General features: G+C 29.2%; 3 protein-coding genes across 3 annotated transcripts; all 3 read left to right on the forward strand.

The window, feature by feature from the left end:
- The first annotated feature begins 3,755 nt into the window (after positions 1 to 3,755).
- On the forward strand, positions 3,756 to 11,233 carry LOC108556624. The gene is made up of 13 exons (XM_017912804.1): positions 3,756 to 3,968; positions 6,803 to 7,004; positions 7,336 to 7,453; positions 7,513 to 7,759; positions 7,875 to 8,033; positions 8,502 to 8,586; positions 8,653 to 8,789; positions 8,852 to 8,996; positions 9,682 to 9,848; positions 9,901 to 10,099; positions 10,157 to 10,524; positions 10,584 to 10,824; positions 10,880 to 11,233. Exons 1-13 carry the CDS (start codon positions 3,771 to 3,773, stop codon positions 11,170 to 11,172), a joined length of 2,559 nt encoding a protein of 852 aa, XP_017768293.1. The 5' UTR covers positions 3,756 to 3,770; the 3' UTR covers positions 11,173 to 11,233.
- Positions 11,234 to 11,532: 299 nt separating this feature from the next.
- Positions 11,533 to 13,207, forward strand: LOC108556628 (lipase 3-like). Its single transcript, XM_017912810.1, has 6 exons — positions 11,533 to 11,571; positions 11,632 to 11,789; positions 11,847 to 12,045; positions 12,104 to 12,471; positions 12,533 to 12,773; positions 12,832 to 13,207. Exons 2-6 carry the CDS (start codon positions 11,688 to 11,690, stop codon positions 13,119 to 13,121), a joined length of 1,200 nt encoding a protein of 399 aa, XP_017768299.1. The 5' UTR covers positions 11,533 to 11,571; positions 11,632 to 11,687; the 3' UTR covers positions 13,122 to 13,207.
- Positions 13,208 to 13,941: 734 nt separating this feature from the next.
- Positions 13,942 to 15,406, forward strand: LOC108556625 (lipase 3-like). Its single transcript, XM_017912805.1, has 5 exons — positions 13,942 to 14,034; positions 14,125 to 14,323; positions 14,379 to 14,746; positions 14,804 to 15,044; positions 15,095 to 15,406. Exons 1-5 carry the CDS (start codon positions 13,942 to 13,944, stop codon positions 15,397 to 15,399), a joined length of 1,206 nt encoding a protein of 401 aa, XP_017768294.1. The 3' UTR covers positions 15,400 to 15,406.
- Positions 15,407 to 21,513: the final 6,107 nt, after the last annotated feature.

The following is a 21,513-nucleotide window of genomic DNA, read 5'->3' on the forward strand; positions in this document are numbered from 1 at the left end:
ATTTTTTTTTTTAAATTTGTAAATATATAAATATGAAGATACAAAAATGAATGAACAGAATTATTTACAATAAATATATTGATTTAAAGTTTCTTTTTTTTTTGTTGTTGTTTGTGAACGACAAGGATGTATAAAGATCGAGGGTTTTTTCTATGAGTTTATTAAAAAGTAATAAATATATGTTAAACTACTTTTGTAAAAATTTAATATATTAATATATTAAACTTTTAAAATAAAAGAAAATACAAACCCTGACCTTTATTCATTCATTTCTCTTTTATGAATTCCCAGTTTTATTTCATAATCAAAATCTACTTCATTATTCCCAATGGATAAACATTATAACCGATAAGTGTTTGAAGGATTATGCAGGTTAGTATGATTATATATTAATGTAACCTATAGATATATATTGGTTTTCAATACAATAAATAAATAAACAGAATACGAAATGAAGTTTTTTTTCCTATTCCCAAATTAAGCAAATTAGATATTTATTAGAATTAAAGATTTGAAATTATAAATATAATAATTGTTCACTTAAAATCATTTTATAGAGACATTTTTTTAATTGTATTTGTCTTTCTACTTGAACATATTTTAAACATAACAAAAATGGATTATATAAAACCAAATATAGTAAATCAATATTTTTCTTTTAACAAGTTTGTAATTATACATTTCTTATCATTAATAAAGTTTAAAATATAAATATAACAAAAAGAATAAATATAGTACATCGACGTATTGCCATGTGGATAATTAAATAAATAAAAGTAAAGTTAATTAGATTTTAATTAAATGGACAATGGCAAATTTCAATTTCTTTGGTTATTTAGAGCAAATAAATTAACAAGAATTAAAATTTAATATAATAGTGAAACTTCAATGGAAAGTAAGATTACTTTGCATGAAAGAATTAATTTTTATCTGTTTAACTTTCGTTCTTTTTTTAATACTTGGCATTGGATTAAAATTAATATACTTTCAACTATAATAATTAAAATTTAAATTTGAAAGATTTGGACCATATCTAATGTATACAATCTTTGAAATTTATGCTTTGATCTATTTATTCAGATTACCAAAAAAATATAATAATAATAGCAGAAAATTTGCTTTATTTCAGTTTCATGATTAGTATTATTTTTATAATTATTGTTCAATAGTTCACACATTTCCACAAAGGGAGTTTTCCTCCTTTTTTATCTTATAATTACTTTATATTAAAAAAATAGTAATATGAAAGTAGAGATTATTAAAACATAAAAGATATTATTAATTGATAAGATTTAAGATAATTACAAAACTATGTAAATAATCTTTAGAAAGAAATTGCTACCTATTTAAAAGTCATACATTTAATTGCAAAATAAAAGGTTATTAAATAAAGTACTGAGAAAAAATAATAGTTTATGACATTTTTATTACGGAATGATGATAATATTAGGAGACTGCTTGCAGAATTTGTGTTTCTGTTTTAGAATCTTGCATGTATCTTATTGCAAAATATGTACGACTGTGAAGATTTATTCTCCAGATATGCTGTATTTAGAAAAATGTCTAAAATGTATCTACGCAATAATGTTGTAATAATGTTGATGAAACAAAGTTTTGCGTGTTTTTATATTATCTGGTTCAATTAAAATAGAAAAAAAAATGAGAGTTTTAATTATTGTTTTGATCAACATGAGAGAAAAATTGTTGCTAAATAGGTATTACGTGTTGTTTTTTCTTTCAAATATTTAGTTTAGAATCAGGAAGAAGCTGTTGTGTGGTATGGGACTGCTGCATAAATACGGACGGATGTTCGTGTGCATGGGTTAGTTGTGGTTTATGCGTGACACAGGTAACATTCGAAAATTTCATATGTATTTATAAAAGTATTACACTCTGGTAGTTCGGAGCGAGTCGTGGCCGAGTCCGTTTCATTTATCATCGGTAAATCATTTACATTCCGGGTACGATTCTTTTCATGAACCGACGACTACTATTCAAAGCCCAACGGAAATATCTAGCGTTTTTTTTTAACAAGGAATATATTCGACGCTGTGACAACAGGAAGACAAAAGGAAAACTTTAATGTGTAAGGATAACGCGATGTACTATTATTCTCGTTGGTAAGTTTCTTTTGCATGCGCGAATATTTACTCGCTAAATTAATTTTGTTAGAGGGAAATAGAAATTTTGCTTTGGCTCTGATTTTATTAGAAACTCCCGACACTCTTATTTCAATTTTTACTTATGTTATTTTTCTTCGAGAAGTTACATACTATAATTTAGTAACTTGTCAACAAATCCAATTCTATTTAAATTTTATTTTCTTTCATTTTTCGACTATTAAATTTTTTTGTAAAATAATTAATAATTTATTAATTGGAATTTTATTCAATTAATTTATAATATTTTTGTACAAAAAAAGGTAACAAATCAACTATTATTAGATATACAGAGAATTTAACTTTGAAAAGTTGTCATCGATTAAATCGCATTTATTTCTAGTTTAAAAGAATTGTTACTCATTTATGTATAAAATAATGTTTTTACTAATTGCATTTGGTCATGAAATCCCATTAAATTTATTTTAGAACTAGTAAATTGTTCATAAGACATGAAAAACGTAACATCAATTACATGGATAAACTTTGAACAGTAACAAACAACGTGTAATGAATCAATTTACGAAAGGCTTGTTTGTTGTTCATCATTACACTAATTACCGTTGAAATGATTGCATTTACAAATAAAGCAACATGCAAAGTAAAATACATTGTACAGAATAATTATTGATATCACAGAGCCATATGATCATTAGATACTTAATTTCACCGACTTTCTGCTGTTCACGGTCTGTATAACTTCGAAGAGTAATTAATCACATAAAGAAAGAAAACAAACAATAACAAACTTTATTATTTATAGTATTTTCGTTTCAATTTTCATATCCATTCAGCGAATCCAATCGTATTTTACTTTTAACACCAATAAAACTTTCAATTGTTCCTCCAAATAACTGCGGATTACGCAATTCGGATCAGGATTTTCGTTGTCGATTCTTCTTGTAAATATTATTATTATTATTTCTTTTGGTGGTCTTCTTATGCGAGAGAGAAGATACGGGAATGTAGGCTGAACTCAGCAGCATGGGGAGACAACTCGACCAACAGTTGTTGGAATCACTTCACTACTGGATTCCATCGAGTTGTTTTCTCCTTCGTTCCAAATAAAAATCAAATTGCTTACACAACTCATCACGCAACGCATTTTATCTATGCACATTAATCGCGTCCGCAAACAGTTCCTGACCTAGGCGAAACGAAACACAAGAGTGATAAATGATGCCTTGCAGCTTGATCATTTGCATACCAATTTAAGGAAGGGAACAACAAAAAAAATAATGAACGGTGAGCAAGAAGAAGAAAGAAACAACAAGCTCGACAAGTATTCATTTTTGTTTTTTTTTTTGATATTCTGCTCACGTAATAATAACTGCGAAACCTAACTGTACAAAAATGTCGAAAAAAATATATTCGGGATATATTCCGCACCTCTAAATCTTTGTATCTTTGCAGATGGTGGTCGTCGCGGCTCCATGACAATGACCATTAATTGATGCGAGAGATGACATAAATGAAGAAGTGTTATTGTGTTTGGTGAAAGTAGTCGAGTGTGTCTGTTGTGTGTGTGTGCGTGTTTTTTTGTAACATTGACAATGAAATTCGCAGCGCTGGGAAGCGTGTGCCGTCTGGTTTGATGAATTCAAAGACCAAATGGATATGGGCAGGTTGTGCTGGGCCGTCGCCGTGTGTTTAGGACTTTTGACGACGGGTATTAGGGCCATGGACGTGCTGGAACTCATTTTCGGGCCGAGATTAACGGAGCCCCAAGAAGCCGGTGCTGCGGCTAGCCGCGACGGCAATGGGACGAGGGACATTCACTCCGGAGACCACGACTACATCAATGATGCCGTAAGTTAACCAAAGCACATTGCATTATCTTAACCGCAACTTAATCATCGTTAGTATTTAATCAATGATTACAATGATTAACTACATTTTAAATTATTATTATTAAGTCATAAAAAAAATAAGTGTACTTCTTGTAATTTGGAATTAATGGTTTATTTTCAGTTAATGGATTTTACTGATTAGAAGAAAACGTACTTAATGTAACTTTATATATAATTTAACGTTTTTAGTTAATCACTGAAACTATCTTAGACGGTTTAAAATATAAATTTAACGAAAAAAAAAATAGTTTAAATTTTGTATATTTGGAACAACAATTTACATGAAATTTCCAATTAAACCCACGGACGAAATACTAATTAATTACTCACTGTAAATATTCCTTAAAATATATCCATATTTTTACACTAAGTTAGATCTTGAATTGCCAATTCCCAATTAAATTTCTTAATGAAAAAAGTGAGACATATAAAGAAGAATTTATAGAAATAGTTTAAATTTTTTTATGTTTGGAACAACAATTTGCATGAAATTTCCAATTAAACCTTAATTTGGATTAGTATAGATATAAAAAAGTCATATTTTCTTAAGTGAATTCTAGATATTCAAAATATATACATAATTTTACACTAAGTTAGATATTGAATTTCCAATTTCCAATTCCCAATTAAATTTATTAATGAATAAATTGAGACATATAAAGAAGAATTTATACAATTTGCTCGAATTATTTGGAATTTTATATTTATAATGAAGTTTTCTCAATTTTATATTTAAATTCTTAATGTCAATGAACTGTGTATAAACATATTAAACTGCATCTACTCGTTCTTGCTCTTCAGGTTCGAAATAACGACCAACTTTCTTTTTGATTAATAGGTCAAAAGCCCTATATATTTGGGGCAACGTAAATAGAAGAAAAAAACGCATTACCTCAGAATGTTATGGTATTAAATAAAGTACAATAGTTAGAAATTTATAATTCCTACAATTTAAACTAAGTATAAACACTTAGAGATTGGATTTATAAAAATTCTTTATGTTTATAATTATTTTAATTTCTCCCCATTTAAGTATACAATTGCTACAGATGATTTAAATTCGTTATTTTCACCATATGTTAATTTTACTTGTGAATATATTGGGCGCAATCTTGCTTCGGGCTGCAATTAAATCATTTCGAGGCGCCAAAGAAGAGAAATGCTCTCAGCCAGTGTCGAGTCCTTGACCTTGTTTTACCTCATCATCGTCGTATGAGCATGTATAATAAATTCTCCAAATACGCCCGCTCTCGCATTGTTCAACTCTCCATTTTTATTCCTCATTGAACATCAATTTCGAAACTTCAATTTCAGAGAATCCAATTCTTTCTCTTCTCTTCCGTATTTCCATTTTTGTATCTCTTAAAATCGTCATCATCTGGCACGCGTGCATTCCACAATCGAAATCCGGTATAATATATGCTCTGACCACAATGAAATATACATTTCTGTGTATTTAACACAGCCAGATGAAAAAGAAGTGTGACAAATCATAAATGTTCTTCACTTTTAACTTTCACTCCCACAAAAGATGTACAATTACGGCTTTATATAAAAAAAATATATTTTCTTATGATGAATCATCCTATGTAATTCTAGTTTTCTAAAATTTAATCACCTTTAATACAAATGAGTTTTTGATTGTAATATTAATCAAATAATCATAATGCAAGCACATTAAACCATAACTCGATGTGTTATTACAAATATATATTTAAATGTGTTTACGGTTATAGGATTGCAACCAATTACAATTAAATCAGTTTCTTGCTTACCGCTTTTCCGTGTGGCGGAATGGCATTGCATTTGCAACTGACCACAGATGTACGTGCAGGACGAAAACCAATTACGTTTTTATCGTTCTCGTGCATTCGGATGTAATATTGCTTTCGACAGCTTGTACTCCAAATAAAGGAACTGCTCCCAGAACGGTTTTGCAAATCAATGATTGTCTGCGCTTTTATGTTCTTTAAATCAACTTTGAAAATCCATTCACATCAGTAAAAACACCGTATTTTTACAATAAAATTCACATAAAATACACAAAATTATATGACTATACTAAATCAAAAACGCATACTTAATACTAAATCTCTTCTTATATAAAAAATACACTGTTTTGTAAATATATTAAAATCCAAGTGCATTCATTGATATTTGGTCAATTTTCTAATAAGAATTGTTTGGAATAATTTATATACTTGTATTTAAAAAAATAGTTGTAACATAATTTTGCAAAGGTTTGAAAATAAAGTATTTATTAGACAAACAAAAATGCATTGAATTGATTAATAGAAAATAACATACATTAGAATGTGTGAATGAAAAAAAAAACTAAAGTAGAGAATAATAAGTATGTGTTTTGTCAAATAAGTAGTGTGGAATTACTTTCGCCAAGTGAATTCGGCCTTCCATTACGTACAGTAGTTTAATTGTGTCAGGGAATAAATAAATTGAAGCGTGACCCGAACTTGTTGAAGAGCTGCGGATATGTATGTAGAAGTGGAAAACACTTTTTTTTTGCGCCAAATTAGTGAGGAAACGAGCGTACAATGTGTGTATTTCATACACTGCTGCACTCTCACAACACATAAATACATTAAATATACAGTTATGCGGAGTTCGTATTCTTCAGGATCTTCGACCAATTATTTTACAGCTTGTACTGTACAACAATAACCATCCATATGCTGCGACTGAGCTAATAATCCATTATCTTGATAATCATTGCATGTAGCCAATTAACTAGGATGTCGCTAATTGCGTAATCCCTCAATTAACTTTGCGTTGCAGGGCTACCACATTATGAGATTCGGATACCCTTTCGAGGAGCACGAGGTCGTCACAGAGGATGGGTACATCTTAAAATTGCACCGCATTCCGTACGAGAAGAACTTCAGCACTCTGGGGAAAGTCCGGAAACCGGTCCTGTTACACCACGGCATCTTCGGAGCTTCAGAGAATTGGCTGTTTAGAGGACCTGATAAGGACTTATGTAAAGTATATAAAGTTTTGTCAGGGTTGCTTTGATACACTTAATATAGTACAAGTTTTTTTTTTATTATCCAAATCGATAAGATTCACAAATTATTCAAAGTAAAAAAAAGTAAATAATTATTAAAATTATATTTGTTATTAAGGTATATTAAGGAATCATAAAAATAATGTAATTTGTTGGTGACCTTCATTAGACAATATAATAACGTTATTATTTTTTAAAATCGTTCTAAAATTATAGTAATTATCAGTCATGTTCATGTCTGCAGGAAATACATAAAATTTATTGTTTATAATAATTGTTATATAAATGAATATTTTCGTTTCAGGTTATATCCTTTCAAATGCCGGCTACGATGTCTGGCTTAGTAATTCCAGAGGAAATCATTACTCTAGGAAACACGTGACTCTGGATCCTAATTCTGATATGAATTACTGGAATTTTAGGTAAATTGTCTAATTTCGATACTCCCTAAACAATATCTACCAGTTACGTGTTTTTATAGCTATCACGAAATGGGTTACTACGACCTTCCGGCGAGTGTAGACTACATACTGAATATGACGAATCAAACGAAGATACAATACGTAGGCTATTCAATGGGAAGTACAGTTGGCTACATAATGCTTTCCACCAGGCCGGAGTACAATAAGAAAATAAGTTTGATGGTAAACTTTGCGGGGACGGGAATCGTAGCGCACAGACTAGCGCCGCATCTGAAAATCGTGTTCAATGCCTTGCCCACTATGGTGGTAAGTTATCAACATCGGAATACAACCTATGAACTTTTTAGTCAGTCGACAGCGTCGTGATTCCAAAATTGCATTGTATAATTAATATAATGTGAGATACTTGTTTTTATTCCAGGAATCACTGAGATATCACAAAATTCACGAGTTATTTCCACGGCGTGAATTGATAAGCGAGCTGCTGGGGACATTGTGTCAGGATCGGTCGCCACTTCAAATGATTTGTCTGTCTATTATCTATTTGACAGTCGGTGTGGATTATGAACAATTTAATACAGTATGTTAACTATTAAAGTTTTCACTATTTTCTTTTTCTATATAACTCTTCTTAATCTACATCCACGCCACGTAATATAAGACATAATTGTGTCATTCGTACAAATAGTGCATTTTCAATATTATTAGATTAACTGATATGTCTTATGTCACTATTTTAAGGAGATCTAATTTATCTAAAATCAGCGATTTAAGTAAGATTATATTTATTAATAATCAATATTATTATTATTAATGGTAATTCAATTAAAAATAATTGTATTTTTTCATTAATTGTACTATGGAATTTGGTTGTTTACTTATTTTTCTCATCAACCGTTTGATATTATCAATTTTGAGTAAATTAAATAGAAATGCGCAGTTTGAACGTGATACAATTAAAATATTTTATCAACATTATATATCCTATCAAAACATACTTCAATTAATTTTTTAATCGTAATTTCCTATTTTCTAAATTAAATTGCAGAGTTACGTCCCATACATTTTTAAGTATTACCCGTCTGGAACTTCGATCAAAACCATGCTGCATTACTATCAAATGTTCACCAGAGGTTTGCATTATTTTTATTATTATTTTTGTTGATATTTATATACTAATATTTGTTTGTATATTTCAGGATACTTTGCCCCTTTGGATGTAAACGTTTACACAAATAATACAGAGAAAGCAAATTCTAGGGAATATGATTTATCAAAAATAACAGTGCCTGTTTCACTGCATTACGGAGATGGCGATGTGTTAGTCACCAAACAAGTAATGTCTTAAATACAACAAGAAAATAATGAAATAATATCACTGTTTTTTTTTTGTTGTAGGATAATTTGGCTATGGCCAGGAAACTCAGGAATGTAGTTGGCATATTCAAAGTACCTTATCGACATTTCAATCACTTGGACTTCCTATGGAGCTCCGATTCCAAAAGACTGCTTTACGATCAAGTTATAGTTCTTATGGATAAATACAGATAATAGTTTTCCTGTTTAACTTTAATTTATAAATTAATTAGTTTTAATAGTGTATATATTAAATTATTCTATACAATTAAGAAAATATGTTAAATTCATTTGATATTACCAATTAATATTTATTTTAACTTAAATAAAATGTTGAAGATTTTTGTAAATACACAAAATATTTTATTAATCCAACCTTTTCCATATCGAAATTTTTATACCATCTTTCCAAATAATACTTTATAACGAGTTATATCAATTTTGCAAGAGTAGTTAATGAATTAGTGATTATGATTAAGACTTGACAGTAAACTTAATAATTTTCAGTTTAGAATTATTACGTAATATCTGTTGAAATTATATTACTTGAAAAGTACAACAAAGTGTATCATAATAAAATATTTATCAATGAATAAAATGAATCACAGATTAACATGGATTTGTGCTAACATCTTATCTACAAAAAGTAAACATAAGCTTTAAAACCATGATTATTATCTAAATCCTGTTAAACCTTGGTAATGATTTTGACTGATTGCAAAACTATAAATATTAATCTTTTTTTCTTGTTGTTATTCACCGCACATAATTGAATTTAGTTTTAGATAAGAGTATTGCTTATCGATAAAATATTGTGAAGATAAAAATGCAAGCGTATATATAAGTCAATGGGTTACTCTAATTTGTTGTAGTAAACAAAATGCATCTGATAATAGCAGCTACTGCCTTGCTCCTTGTTGGCGCAGGAGCCAACGACCTGGAGAAAGATGTTATGGCTTTAGTTCGTAACAACCCTGAGTTTCTAAACTATTTTAAAGATCTACCATTAGCTGTCGAGGAAGATGCCCATTTGAGAGTCGTGAGTGTTAATTTAGTACAATTGTTTACATTTACTAATTGCTTTATTTTAGCCAGAGTTGGTTCGTAAATACGGATATGAACTGGAAGATTATTACCTTACCAATTCAGATGGATATATTCTGAACGTCCACAGAATTCCATACGGCTCAGATGGACAGGGCAACGAAAAACGACCAGTAGTTTTTCTTCAACATGGAATTCTCAGTTCTTCGGCAGATTGGATTTCACCTGGACCAGAAAAGGGATTGGGTAAATATTAGGCGTATTTACATACAGTACATGTTTAATAATGTCTATTGATTGTAGCTTATTTATTGGCGGAAAACGGTTATGACGTTTGGATGGGCAACGCTAGAGGCAATCGTTATTCGCGCAATCACACGTCTTTGCATCCCGACGAAGATCCTTCAAAGTTCTGGGATTTCTCTTGGCACGAAATCGGAGTCGTCGATTTACCAGAGATGATCGATTTTGTCCTGAAAGAAACCGGTGAAGAATCATTGTTTTACATCGGGCATTCGCAAGGCACGACTTCGTACTACGTGATGTGCTCAGAAAGGCCGGAATACAACAAGAAGATTAGGGCACATTTCAGTTTGGCCCCAATTGCATACATGAATCACATGACAAGTCCACTATTTAAACTTATTGCTCTGGCAGAAGGAGGTCTTGGTGTAAGCAAAAGTTGAATTTCATCAAGAAATATCTTTATTCATATATCTTTTACTTATAGTTCATTTTGAAATTGATTGGTATGCACGAATTTTTACCTACCGACGGATTCCTTCATAATGTTACCAAAGCTTTCTGCGAGCCAGGCATAACTCAAGTCCTTTGCGAGAATTCTTTGTTTGCCCTCTGCGGTTTCAACAAGAAGCAATTGAACACAACGTTATTGCCGATTATGATGGGACATACTCCAGCTGGATCTTCCACAAAGCAGTTTCTTCATTACGCCCAAGAAATCAATTCTGGTAAGATTTATTATACAACAAATTTAAACTTGATTTAATCATACATATATTACAGGTAAATTTAGACAATACGATTACGGTTTGATTGGCAACATGAAGCGTTACAACAGCATATTTCCACCCAACTACAAGTTGAAGGCAATTACATCACCAGTTTATTTGTTTTACAGTAGCAACGATTGGCTTTCTGCCGTTAAAGATGTTAATAGGCTATACGAACAATTAGGAAACGTACATGGAAAATTTTTGGTTCTGGATTCCGATTGGAATCATTTGGATTATATGTTTGGTATTGATGTTGTTGAATTGGTCTACAACAGAATATTAAGCTTGATGGCAATGTATTAAGTATATTGTTCTAAATATACATGTATTACTATATTTCTGAAATAAAAGTTTGTGCAATTTATAATATTTTTTTTTTTAATTATTACGTTTAACTATCTTTTACAAACATACATAATAAAACATACATTGTACTAACTGGATGAATATCATATAATAAACGTTGGAAATAACAGCAATTGCAGCATATTGTCTTATCAATAACGTCATTTAAACCATTCTAATTCTAATTGTGCACGTGTACGCCTAATTACTATTTTTTATCTCATTATTATTATCCAAAAACAATAAACTAATATTGTTTTTGGATAATAATAATAATGACATAATGTATATAAAAGGTTTGTTAAGTCGTTTAGAAACTGTAGATAGAAAGTTGATGAACATTTAAATATTCTGCATGTAAGTAGATACAGTAAGTTAAGAATTGAGAACATTGTTGTTAAAAAATGTTTATTTTAGATTGTTATCCCACTACACACATAAGAGGTTTAATATATTAACTAATTGCAATCAAAATGCACTTTTACATTATACTTCTTACGACATTAGTGGTAGGCTGCAACGCCAAAAATGAGTTAATAAAAAATGACATCGAAGATGATTCCACTTTGACTACAGTAGGTTAATCATACTTTAAAATTTTGAAACAAATTAATTTTATGTAATTTTATTAGCCGGAACTTATTGCGAAATATAAATATCCTATTGAAAATCATTACGTAGAGACCTCAGATGGTTACATTTTAAACCTTCATAGAATTCCTAATTATGGTAAAAAAGAGGCTACCCGTAAAGAATTACCAGTCTATCTGCAGCATGGTATTGAATGTTCTTCTGCTGATTGGGTAACTCCTGGTCCAAAAAAAGGATTGCGTAAATATTTATGCGTGTATTATTATCATCATCGATAAGTGAACGTTTTACATTGTAGCTTATTTATTGGCTGATCGTGGATACGATGTTTGGCTTGGTAACAATAGAGGAAATCGGTACTCCAGAAACCATACGACTTTAGATCCGAAACGTGATGCGAAAAATTTTTGGAACTTTTCCTGGCACGAGATTGGTATGATCGACGTTCCAGAAATGATTGACTATATTTTGAGTGTCACCAATAAAACCAGTTTATATCATATTGGTCACTCGCAGGGAACCACCACTTATTACGTAATGTGCTCAGAGCGGCCTGAATACAATACTAAAGTCGAAGCTCACATAAGTTTGGCACCTATTGGTTACATGAATCATGCAGTCTCACCAGTCATTAGATTTGCAGCTCTATTTCAAAAATTGCTTCAGGTAATATAAAATTATTAGTCAATTTATATTAAAGTAATATGTTTTTTTTTGTTAATATTAGGTTTTAATAAAATTATTCAGAAGTTACGAATTATTACCCCAAGGAAATCTGTTGAATTTGTATTTGAAAAATAACTGCAAGCCTGGAAAATTGCAATTCATATGTAGCGACTTTCTATTTATGATATTTGGATTTGGCAAGGACCAACTGAATACTACTTTGTTGCCTGTAGTTTTGAATCATTTCCCAGCAGGTTCATCCAGCAAGCAAGCCATTCACTATATGCAAGAAATGAATTCAGGTAAAATATTTGCTTAATTAGATACATAAAAGAATACATTTTTTTTATATAATTTTAGGTAAATTCCGTCAATACGATTACGGATTAATCAAAAACAAAATAAAGTATAATAGTATAACTCCACCGAATTATAAATTGGAAAATATTTCTAGCAAAGTTTACTTATTCTGGAGTAAAAACGATTGGTTGTCGCATGAAAAGGATGTGAAAAGGTTAGCAGAGAGGTTGCCAAACTCTGAAGAGATATTGATAAATAATCCGAAATGGACTCACTTGGATTATCTGTGGGGAATAGACGTCGTACCTATGGTTTACGACATTGTGTTTGAAAAATTAGAGCAGCATTAAATGTATTGTGCAATTTGTTTACTTTCCTTGCAAAAAAATAAATAAATAGTTAATGATAATGTTAAAATTAAGAATTTAAAAATAAACTAGTACAAAATGTACATAAATTATTGTGTAATTGCAAAGAATATGAATAAACATGCAACTTATTTAAAATTACATTTCTCTCCAAATAAGATAAGTAGTGACAATGTCAAATATTTCCATATTGTAATTGTGTCTAAGGCCTTTATTTATTTTAGCGTAAATAATCTATTTACTTTGACTATTTTATAGATTTATATTGAAAGAAATATTAAGAAATAATAAAAAATATTTTTATTTTGAGCGAAAAAAAGTTTTCGGACAATATATTTATAGCAAAATTAATTAATTTTATGATAATAAATGATAATTTCTACTCTATATTTAAAATAATTAATAATTAAAATTTAAGAAATTTATAGAAAAAATCGCTTTAAATCATTATTTTAGTACTAAATCAATAATTTTATATAAAAAAGGATTTATATAATAAATTCCACTTTTTGTATTTAAATTTTCAAAAATTGTAGCCATCTGTGAACACTAATTAAAATGTATGAGTAATTTGTACAAATAACGAAAGACATTAATAAAATAAATTATGAGGAAATATCAATTTTCATAAATATAGGTTTCGGGGTTTTTTTGCAGATCTGAATATTCATTCGTAATAAATACATAATAATTAACATAAAACATGCAACAATACGCTTATTATGATAAAGTAAAATGTAAATGATTTTCTAAAAAGTATATAAATAGTGTAAATTCGTACTGGGAATGTACATCACTCAAAATGAATACTGCCAGTATAGTAGCTTTAATATTGACATGTGCTTGCGTTGGCCATGCTTCGGATAACATAGAACAGGACTCCAAATTGCTTGCTGTAAGAAAATAGATATTATTTTGTTCATTGGGAATTATACAAAAATAAAGTGGTTTTAAATGTTAACATATTTGAATGTTTTTGTTTTAGCCTGAACTTGTTGAAAAATATGGATATCCCATCGAGAACCATTACGTAACAACAACTGATGGATATATACTTAATCTGCAACGCATTCCTTTCGGTAAAAATGGAAATGTCAATGAAAAAGGTATACCGGTTATGCTTCAACACGGTCTCATCGCTTCTTCTGCTGACTGGGTTTTAGCAGGTCCCGAAAAAGGATTCGGTAATACTTGTTAAAATATATAAATTATATTAGCTAACTGTTTATTTTAATGCAGCTTACATTTTGGCCGATGCCGGTTACGATGTTTGGATGGGAAATGCCAGAGGAAACCGGTACTCTCGTAATCATACAACATTAGATCCGGATAATGATGCAAAAGAATTTTGGAACTTCTCTTGGCATGAAATCGGAATCTACGATATACCTGAAATGATTGATTACATTTTGGAAAAGACTGGTCATTCTGATTTATTCCACATAGGTCACTCGCAAGGAACGACAACTTTCTATGTTATGTGTTCAGAGAAACCCGAGTATAATCAGAAGATAAAGGCTCACTTCAGTTTAGCGCCAATTGCTTTTATGAATCATATGGTCAGCCCTTTGATTAGATTCATTGCATTGTTCCAAGGTGGATTGGGGGTAGATTATTATACATTTTAAATGATAAAATTATTATATTTTTTTTATTATTATTAGGTTTTATCTAATTTGGTAGGAGCTTATGAATTTAATCCATCAGACGGTCTTTTGGAGAAAGTTACACAAACGGTTTGCGAAGAAGGAGTTCCAAAATTTGCCTGCAAAAATGCTATGTTTGCGTTAGCCGGTTACAACAAGGATCAAATGAATACAACTTTGTTACCTGTGATCACCAGCCATTATCCTTCCAGTTCAGCGACAAAACAAGTTCTTCATTACTGTCAAGAAATGAATTCAGGTAATACAAAACAAAGAATAACTTATATCGGATTGAATTGAATATTTTAGGATATTTCCGCCAATACGACCATGGATTAATATCAAATAAAATACGATATGGAACAATCAGTCCACCTGATTATAAATTAAATAAAATTTCTGCTGCAGTCTATCTGCTTTATAGTTTGAACGATTGGATGTCGGCCGAGAAAGATGTTAACAGACTATACGATCAGCTTTTTAACGTACCACTTAAGAAAATTGTAGATCCTAATTTCAATCATATCGATTATCTTTGGGGCATCGATGCCAAAACTATTGTTTACGATTTTATTATATCAGAAATGAGAGCTTTAACAACAATTGTTACATGACAATGATTCCAGTAAACTGTTATTTTTTTAATAAATTTATTCGAAAAACATATCACTTGCATTTTTCTTTTAATATATTAACAAAAAAAACAACATGATAATGCTGTATAATTTATTAATTACTATTTGTACGTGTCGCATGTGTATGAATTTTTAATCTCAATTAAATTAATCAAATAAAGTAATCAACTGTACAAATAAATAGTCGGCTTTAATTCAAGATAATTATTTATTTACTTTGTGTGCTCGTTGATTCAAATTTGCTTGCTGTAATTGGCTGTAAATAAAATACGCAAAATCTAAATTCAACATTTTTAGCCTAATCTAATTGCCAAATATTGACACCCGATTGAGAATCATTACGTAACAACGAGCGATTATTACATTTTATATCTGCACCGCATTCCGCATGGTAGAAATAGCGAATAATTTCAAATAAAAAACTATGTAATTAGATTATACAATCAGCTCGAAAATGTTCTGGTCAAGAAAATTGTCGATCCTAAATTCAATCATATGGAATCGACACAAAATCTATAGTTTATGATGTGGTTATTGATTATATTAATATGTACATTTGATATTTAAATAAGAATAAATATTCCAAATAAGAATAATTGATTTCGATTTTGTTTATTCTTTAACAATTAAGTTATTATTATTTTTAATTTATTAATTATTGTATAATTAACTGTAGAGTAATTTAGTAAAGAATATAATCATTTCATTAATTTCAAGTAAGTTGTTTTATTTCCATCCATCCATTTATTTCGATGTTCGTCACCAATACCTTTTTGCTCTTGCCTTTCTCTATATTTTACTGGAATCTTTAGTAGTTTCAGCTCTCTGTCTTTACACTAAATTTGAAAATGTTTGATTATTATTAATGAATGAATGTCCGTATAATAGGTAATATAATTTAAATGAATTAAGCTTTGGTACCCGGCGCGTCCACCATACGTATCGTATTCTATAATGATGTTTCGAGTTGAAAATTTGAAGTACAGTAGAACCTAGCTTAACCAGTTCCAAAATTTCCAAATTTTCACTCGTATAGTGAAACAATGTTAATATACTATAAAGCGTTCCATTTTACAAGTCATTTTTCTTACAATTTACTTTTTGCTGATTTCTACAGTAAACAGGAGACAATATGGTCAAATTCGTCCTGATAGACGCAACTTTGTCAAAATTTTCTAATTGGGTATTAAAATCAAAATAAAAAATAAATATAAATTATAACAAAAATGTATCATTCGTTCATATTTTGGCTACACGTCTAATGAGATTCACGGCCAAAAATAAATATTTTTACGAGTATTTCATTATAACAATACTAACGAATTAATTAGATAAATATTCTCGAAGTTTCTTAAAATCTTATTATGAAATTCCTATTTGCATAATAATAATATTCATTCAAATAACAGTTTTAATTCTTTATTCCTTTATGTTTGAAAGGAATTACATATTTCTATATACTATTATTATTTAATTTCGTATTGAGTTTGTATTATATTTATACTCCAATTAGAAACTTCTATTGCGTCTATTTATAGATTTGTCTTTTGTTATCTTCTCAACGTTTTTTTTTGTTTTCACAGGCCACATGCAAGCCGAGCTCCAAAACTAAGTTTTTTACAGTGCACTTCGCCAAACCTTTCAGGTCATTGACACCACGATTCGTACATTGAATTGCACAAATTTGAAAACGTTTGATTTATAATTTAATATATCATTATATTTCCAGCAATTTATAATTAAAAAGGAAACTGTTATGACACTGATGAATTTATGCTTATTTATACAGCTTATTCGCTAATTCTATTTATTTATGTTTATTATTTAAATAAGTTCCAATAATTAACGAGTTATTAAATAAAGCTCAAAGACATTAATCACCTTTTCAATTATTATTATTTTTTACTTCAATTTCAGCAGATTATTACGCTAATTCTATTAAATTACATATATTTTCAAGTAATTGAGTTAAAAAATGTCTTCAAATTCAATTATCATTATTATATCATGTATTATGATAATTATAATAATAATTATACAATTCAAATTTGTTGTATATAAATATTTATTAATTAATTCAGAATCCAAACACAAGATTTCTCGCTTTTCTCGCATTTTCAATCTAGTTTCATTAATTTTGGGAAACTTTGGTAACAGTTAATTAGCCTAAGACTATGGTCGTTAGGCCACCATGAATTTTATTTGAAAATATTTTTTTTCTTCATTTTGTGGAGTTAATTGAATAAAGCATAAAGCTACAATTTGTATCCTCATTAATTACTATGTTTAATTCGACTAGATATTACGCGAAAATCGCATTAACGGTTAGTCCGTAATTTAATTTGAAATATTTTATTTTCTAACGCCATTGTACTCTAAACGATGGTTATTTGTCACTCAAATATTAAAAAAAATATTTTTCACTCGTCCGATCCCAACGGCAACTTTTTTTATCTTCTCGACTTGTTTATGTTACCGAGCTGGAGTCGATTTTTTTCTAATGCACATCGCCAAACTTTGAATTGAAAACTTTGAAAACGTTTGATTTAAAACTGGATTTTACGTTTATATTTACAACAATTATTAACAAATTAGAGCAACCGTCATGATGCTGATTAATTTATGCTTGTCTCTTCAATTTTTACAGCTTATTACGCAAAAATTCGTCAAAATACGTCATTATTTCTTAGAGTAATTAAGTAAACCGCGAAAAAGCTCCTTCATTAATGCTTTTATTACATCAAATTCATCAGCTATTACTTGAAAACTGCCGATTCTATCTAAATATGAAACGATTAATGCGATTCTCCAATTTTTTTCGTTAATTTTTGTTTTCAACCTTCGTTAGTATTGCAATAATTAATAAAAACGCATTGATCATTTAATTCCTATTCCTATTCCTAATTGCATAATATTAATATTTATTCATATAACAGTTTTAATTCTTTTATTTCGTTTTAATTCGTTTATGTATGAAACGAATAAAGAAGTAAATCTGTTTACATATTATATAAATTTATATATTACAAAATGAAAGGATCAGTCAAGAATAATTACATAATTCTGAATTATTTTCCCTTATTTGAATTGGTTTGTTTAATTACACAAAAATCGCAATACTAGCGAGTTGTGCATGAAAATTAGTGATCAAAATTATTTTATTTTACTTATTTAATTTTTGTGTTATATTTATAATTCAAATAAAAGCTTTTGTTGGATCTATTTTTAATTTTATCTTTTGTGTCGTTAGTTTTTTGTTTGCACAGGCCACATGCAAGTCGAGCTCCAAAACTAATTTTTTACAGTGCATTTTGCCAAACCTTTCAGTTCATTGACCCCACAATTCGTACATTGAATTGCTCAAATTTGAAAACGTTTAATTTATAATTGTAATTTATCATTATATTTACTGCAATTTTGAACTAATTAAGGAAACTGCTGTGACACTGATGAATTTATGCTTGATTTTTTTTATAGCTTGTTACGCAACACTCGCTAATTCTATTGGTTAATTAAATTCTCTGTATTTTTTTCAATATTATTTGTGTTTATTATTTAAATAAGTTCCAATAATTAACGAGTTATTAAATAAAGCTCGATGACATTAATTATCTTTTCAATTATTTTTTTTACTTCAATTTTAACAGCTAAATCTATTAAATTATATATATTTTCAAGTAATTGAGTAAGAAAAATGTCATCATCTCGTCTTTACAATTTTGGGAAACTTTTGTAACAGTTAATTAGCCTATCGACCAAAGTCTTTCCACCATTCATTTTATTTGAATTTTTTTTTCATTTTTTGGCGTTAATTAAATAAAGCGTAAAGCTACAATTTGTATCCTCATTAATTACTATGTTTAATTCGACTAGTTATTACGCGAAAATCGCATTAACGATTAGTCCGTAATTTAATTTGAAATATTTTATTTTCTAACGCCATTGTACTCGAAACGACGGTTATTTGTCGTTCAAATATTAAAAAAATTATTTTTCACTCGTCCGATCCCAACGGCAACTTTTTTTTTATCTTCTCGACTTGTTTGTTACCGAGCTGGAGTCGATTTTTTTCTAATGCACTTCGCCAAACTTTGAATTGAAAACTTTGAAAACGTTTGATTTAAAATTGGATTTTACGTTATAATTACAACAATTATTAGCTAATTAGAGTAACCGTCATGATGCTGCTTAATTTATGCTTGTCTCTTCATTTTTTTCAAAAATTCGTCGAAAAACGTCATTATTTCTTAGAGTAATTAAGCAAACCGCGAAAAAGCTCCATCATTAATGTTTTTATTATATCAAATTCATCAGCTATTACGTGAAAACTGCCGATTCTATCTAAATATGAAACGATTAATGCGATTTTCCGCGATTTTTTTCGTTAATTTTTTGTTTTTAGCCCTCGTTAATTTTGCAGTAATTAAGAGAAACGCATTGATCATTGTATTTTTATTTAATTGCGTTTGTATTTTGATTAATTGTGGCTGAAAATACGGCGCGCGTCCTGTAATTCTGTTCTTGGTGTTTTTTTTTTGTTAGTTCCGAATATAAAATTCGGTTGAGGCAAATGTTTTTATCTCGGTTCTATGTACATGTCAGCATTTTTTATTGTGTTATTCGTACATCGAATATTTTAGTTTGGTGTATAATATTTTTTGCACTATTCTCTAGACCTCCCTCCTCAGCTCGTGTATAAATAAGCTCAGTCCCCGGAGCTCAGTCCTTTCCGATTTCTGCCGTTGGCCCGTCAACATCAAGTAAGTTTTGCATTAATTATTTCCTATTGCCTTCCTACTCATCCCCCTTCCTAACCCCTCACCCTGTTCTTCAGTTGCTGGCCATATTCAACAACTTATGAAATTATTTTCAAATAATTAAATAATTTGTTTAATTTTCTACAAACTTATCCTTCATATTCTTGTTAATTATCAAGCTTTATTAATTTTCGAATGATTAATTAAAATTTTATAATTATATTTTCATTAATTTTCGACTTTTTAACGAATGCTTGAAGATATTTTTGTGTTTTAATAATATAATTAATGTATTTGTTTAATTTTTTCTAGGAAATATATTCGAGCGGTCCCATACATCCCCGCCTATATCCTGGAGCAAGAAGTGCCTTACGAATTGTTGAGACCTGGTGATGTCCTGATTCCACCTGTTGAAGCCGTCCACAAGCTCAGATGTTAGATGAAAAATGAAAATACTTAAGTAAGTGATTTTGATTAATTTCGTGTATCTTGATTTTTTTTATTGCTTAATTAGTTTTTCTATAATTTTATCTTTAATATACTTGTTCATTAAATAATCTTAATTTATTAATTTTCGAATTCTTTTAGTTTTCAACATTAGATCTAGATTTATTAATTTTCGATTAATTAAAGTTTTCTTTAATTTTTGCAATTTCAGTAAAATCTAATTAATTATTTTCTTATTAAAGCCATATAATCTTTTAAATTTATATTTTCTATTTTATAATTAATTTATTTGTTTAATTTTAGCTAGGAAATATATTCGAGCGGTGCCATACATCCCTCCCCTCGTATATACTGGAGCAAAAAGTGCCCTAAGAATTGCTGAGTCCTAGTGATGCCCTGATTCCACCTGTTGGAAGTCGTCCACAAGCCCAAATGGAAAATGAAAATACCTAAGTAAGTGATTTTGATTAATTTCGTGTATCTTGATTTTTATATTGCTTAATTACATTTTCTATAATTTTATCTTTAATATACTTGTTTATTAAATAACCTAAATTCATTAATATTTTAATGATTTTTGTTTAAAACATTCAATCTAGATTTATTAATTTTCGAATGATTAATTAAAATTTTATAATTATATTTTCATTAATTTTCGAATTTTTAATGAATGCTTGAAGATATTTAAGTGTTCTAACAATATAATTAATTATTTGTTTAATTTTATCTAGGAAATAAATTCGAGCGGTGCATTACTTCTCCTCCCCGTATATCCTGGAGCAAGAAGTGCCCTAAGAATTGCTGAGACCTAGTGATGCCCTGATTCAACCTGTTGATGTCGTCCACAAGCCCAGATGTTACATGGAAAATGAAAATACTTAAGTAAGTG

Source organism: Nicrophorus vespilloides, unplaced genomic scaffold (genome assembly GCF_001412225.1).
Source record: "Nicrophorus vespilloides isolate i.1.1-1 unplaced genomic scaffold, Nicve_v1.0, whole genome shotgun sequence".
Classification (NCBI taxonomy): domain Eukaryota; kingdom Metazoa; phylum Arthropoda; class Insecta; order Coleoptera; family Silphidae; genus Nicrophorus; species Nicrophorus vespilloides.

Coding starts and splice junctions, on each gene's coding strand:
- LOC108556624 (XM_017912804.1), top strand. CDS start 3,771: ATGGATATGGGCAGGTTGTGCTGGGCCGTCGCCGTGTGTTTAGGACTT. Junction 8,034..8,501: donor ATTATGAACAATTTAATACA/GTATGTTAACTA, acceptor ATTAAATTGCAG/AGTTACGTCCCATACATTTT. Junction 8,587..8,652: donor CTATCAAATGTTCACCAGAG/GTTTGCATTATT, acceptor TGTATATTTCAG/GATACTTTGCCCCTTTGGAT.
- LOC108556625 (XM_017912805.1), top strand. CDS start 13,942: ATGAATACTGCCAGTATAGTAGCTTTAATATTGACATGTGCTTGCGTT. Junction 14,035..14,124: donor AGGACTCCAAATTGCTTGCT/GTAAGAAAATAG, acceptor TTTTTGTTTTAG/CCTGAACTTGTTGAAAAATA. Junction 15,045..15,094: donor CTGTCAAGAAATGAATTCAG/GTAATACAAAAC, acceptor TGAATATTTTAG/GATATTTCCGCCAATACGAC.
- LOC108556628 (XM_017912810.1), top strand. CDS start 11,688: ATGCACTTTTACATTATACTTCTTACGACATTAGTGGTAGGCTGCAAC. Junction 11,790..11,846: donor ATGATTCCACTTTGACTACA/GTAGGTTAATCA, acceptor TAATTTTATTAG/CCGGAACTTATTGCGAAATA. Junction 12,046..12,103: donor TGGTCCAAAAAAAGGATTGC/GTAAATATTTAT, acceptor TTTACATTGTAG/CTTATTTATTGGCTGATCGT.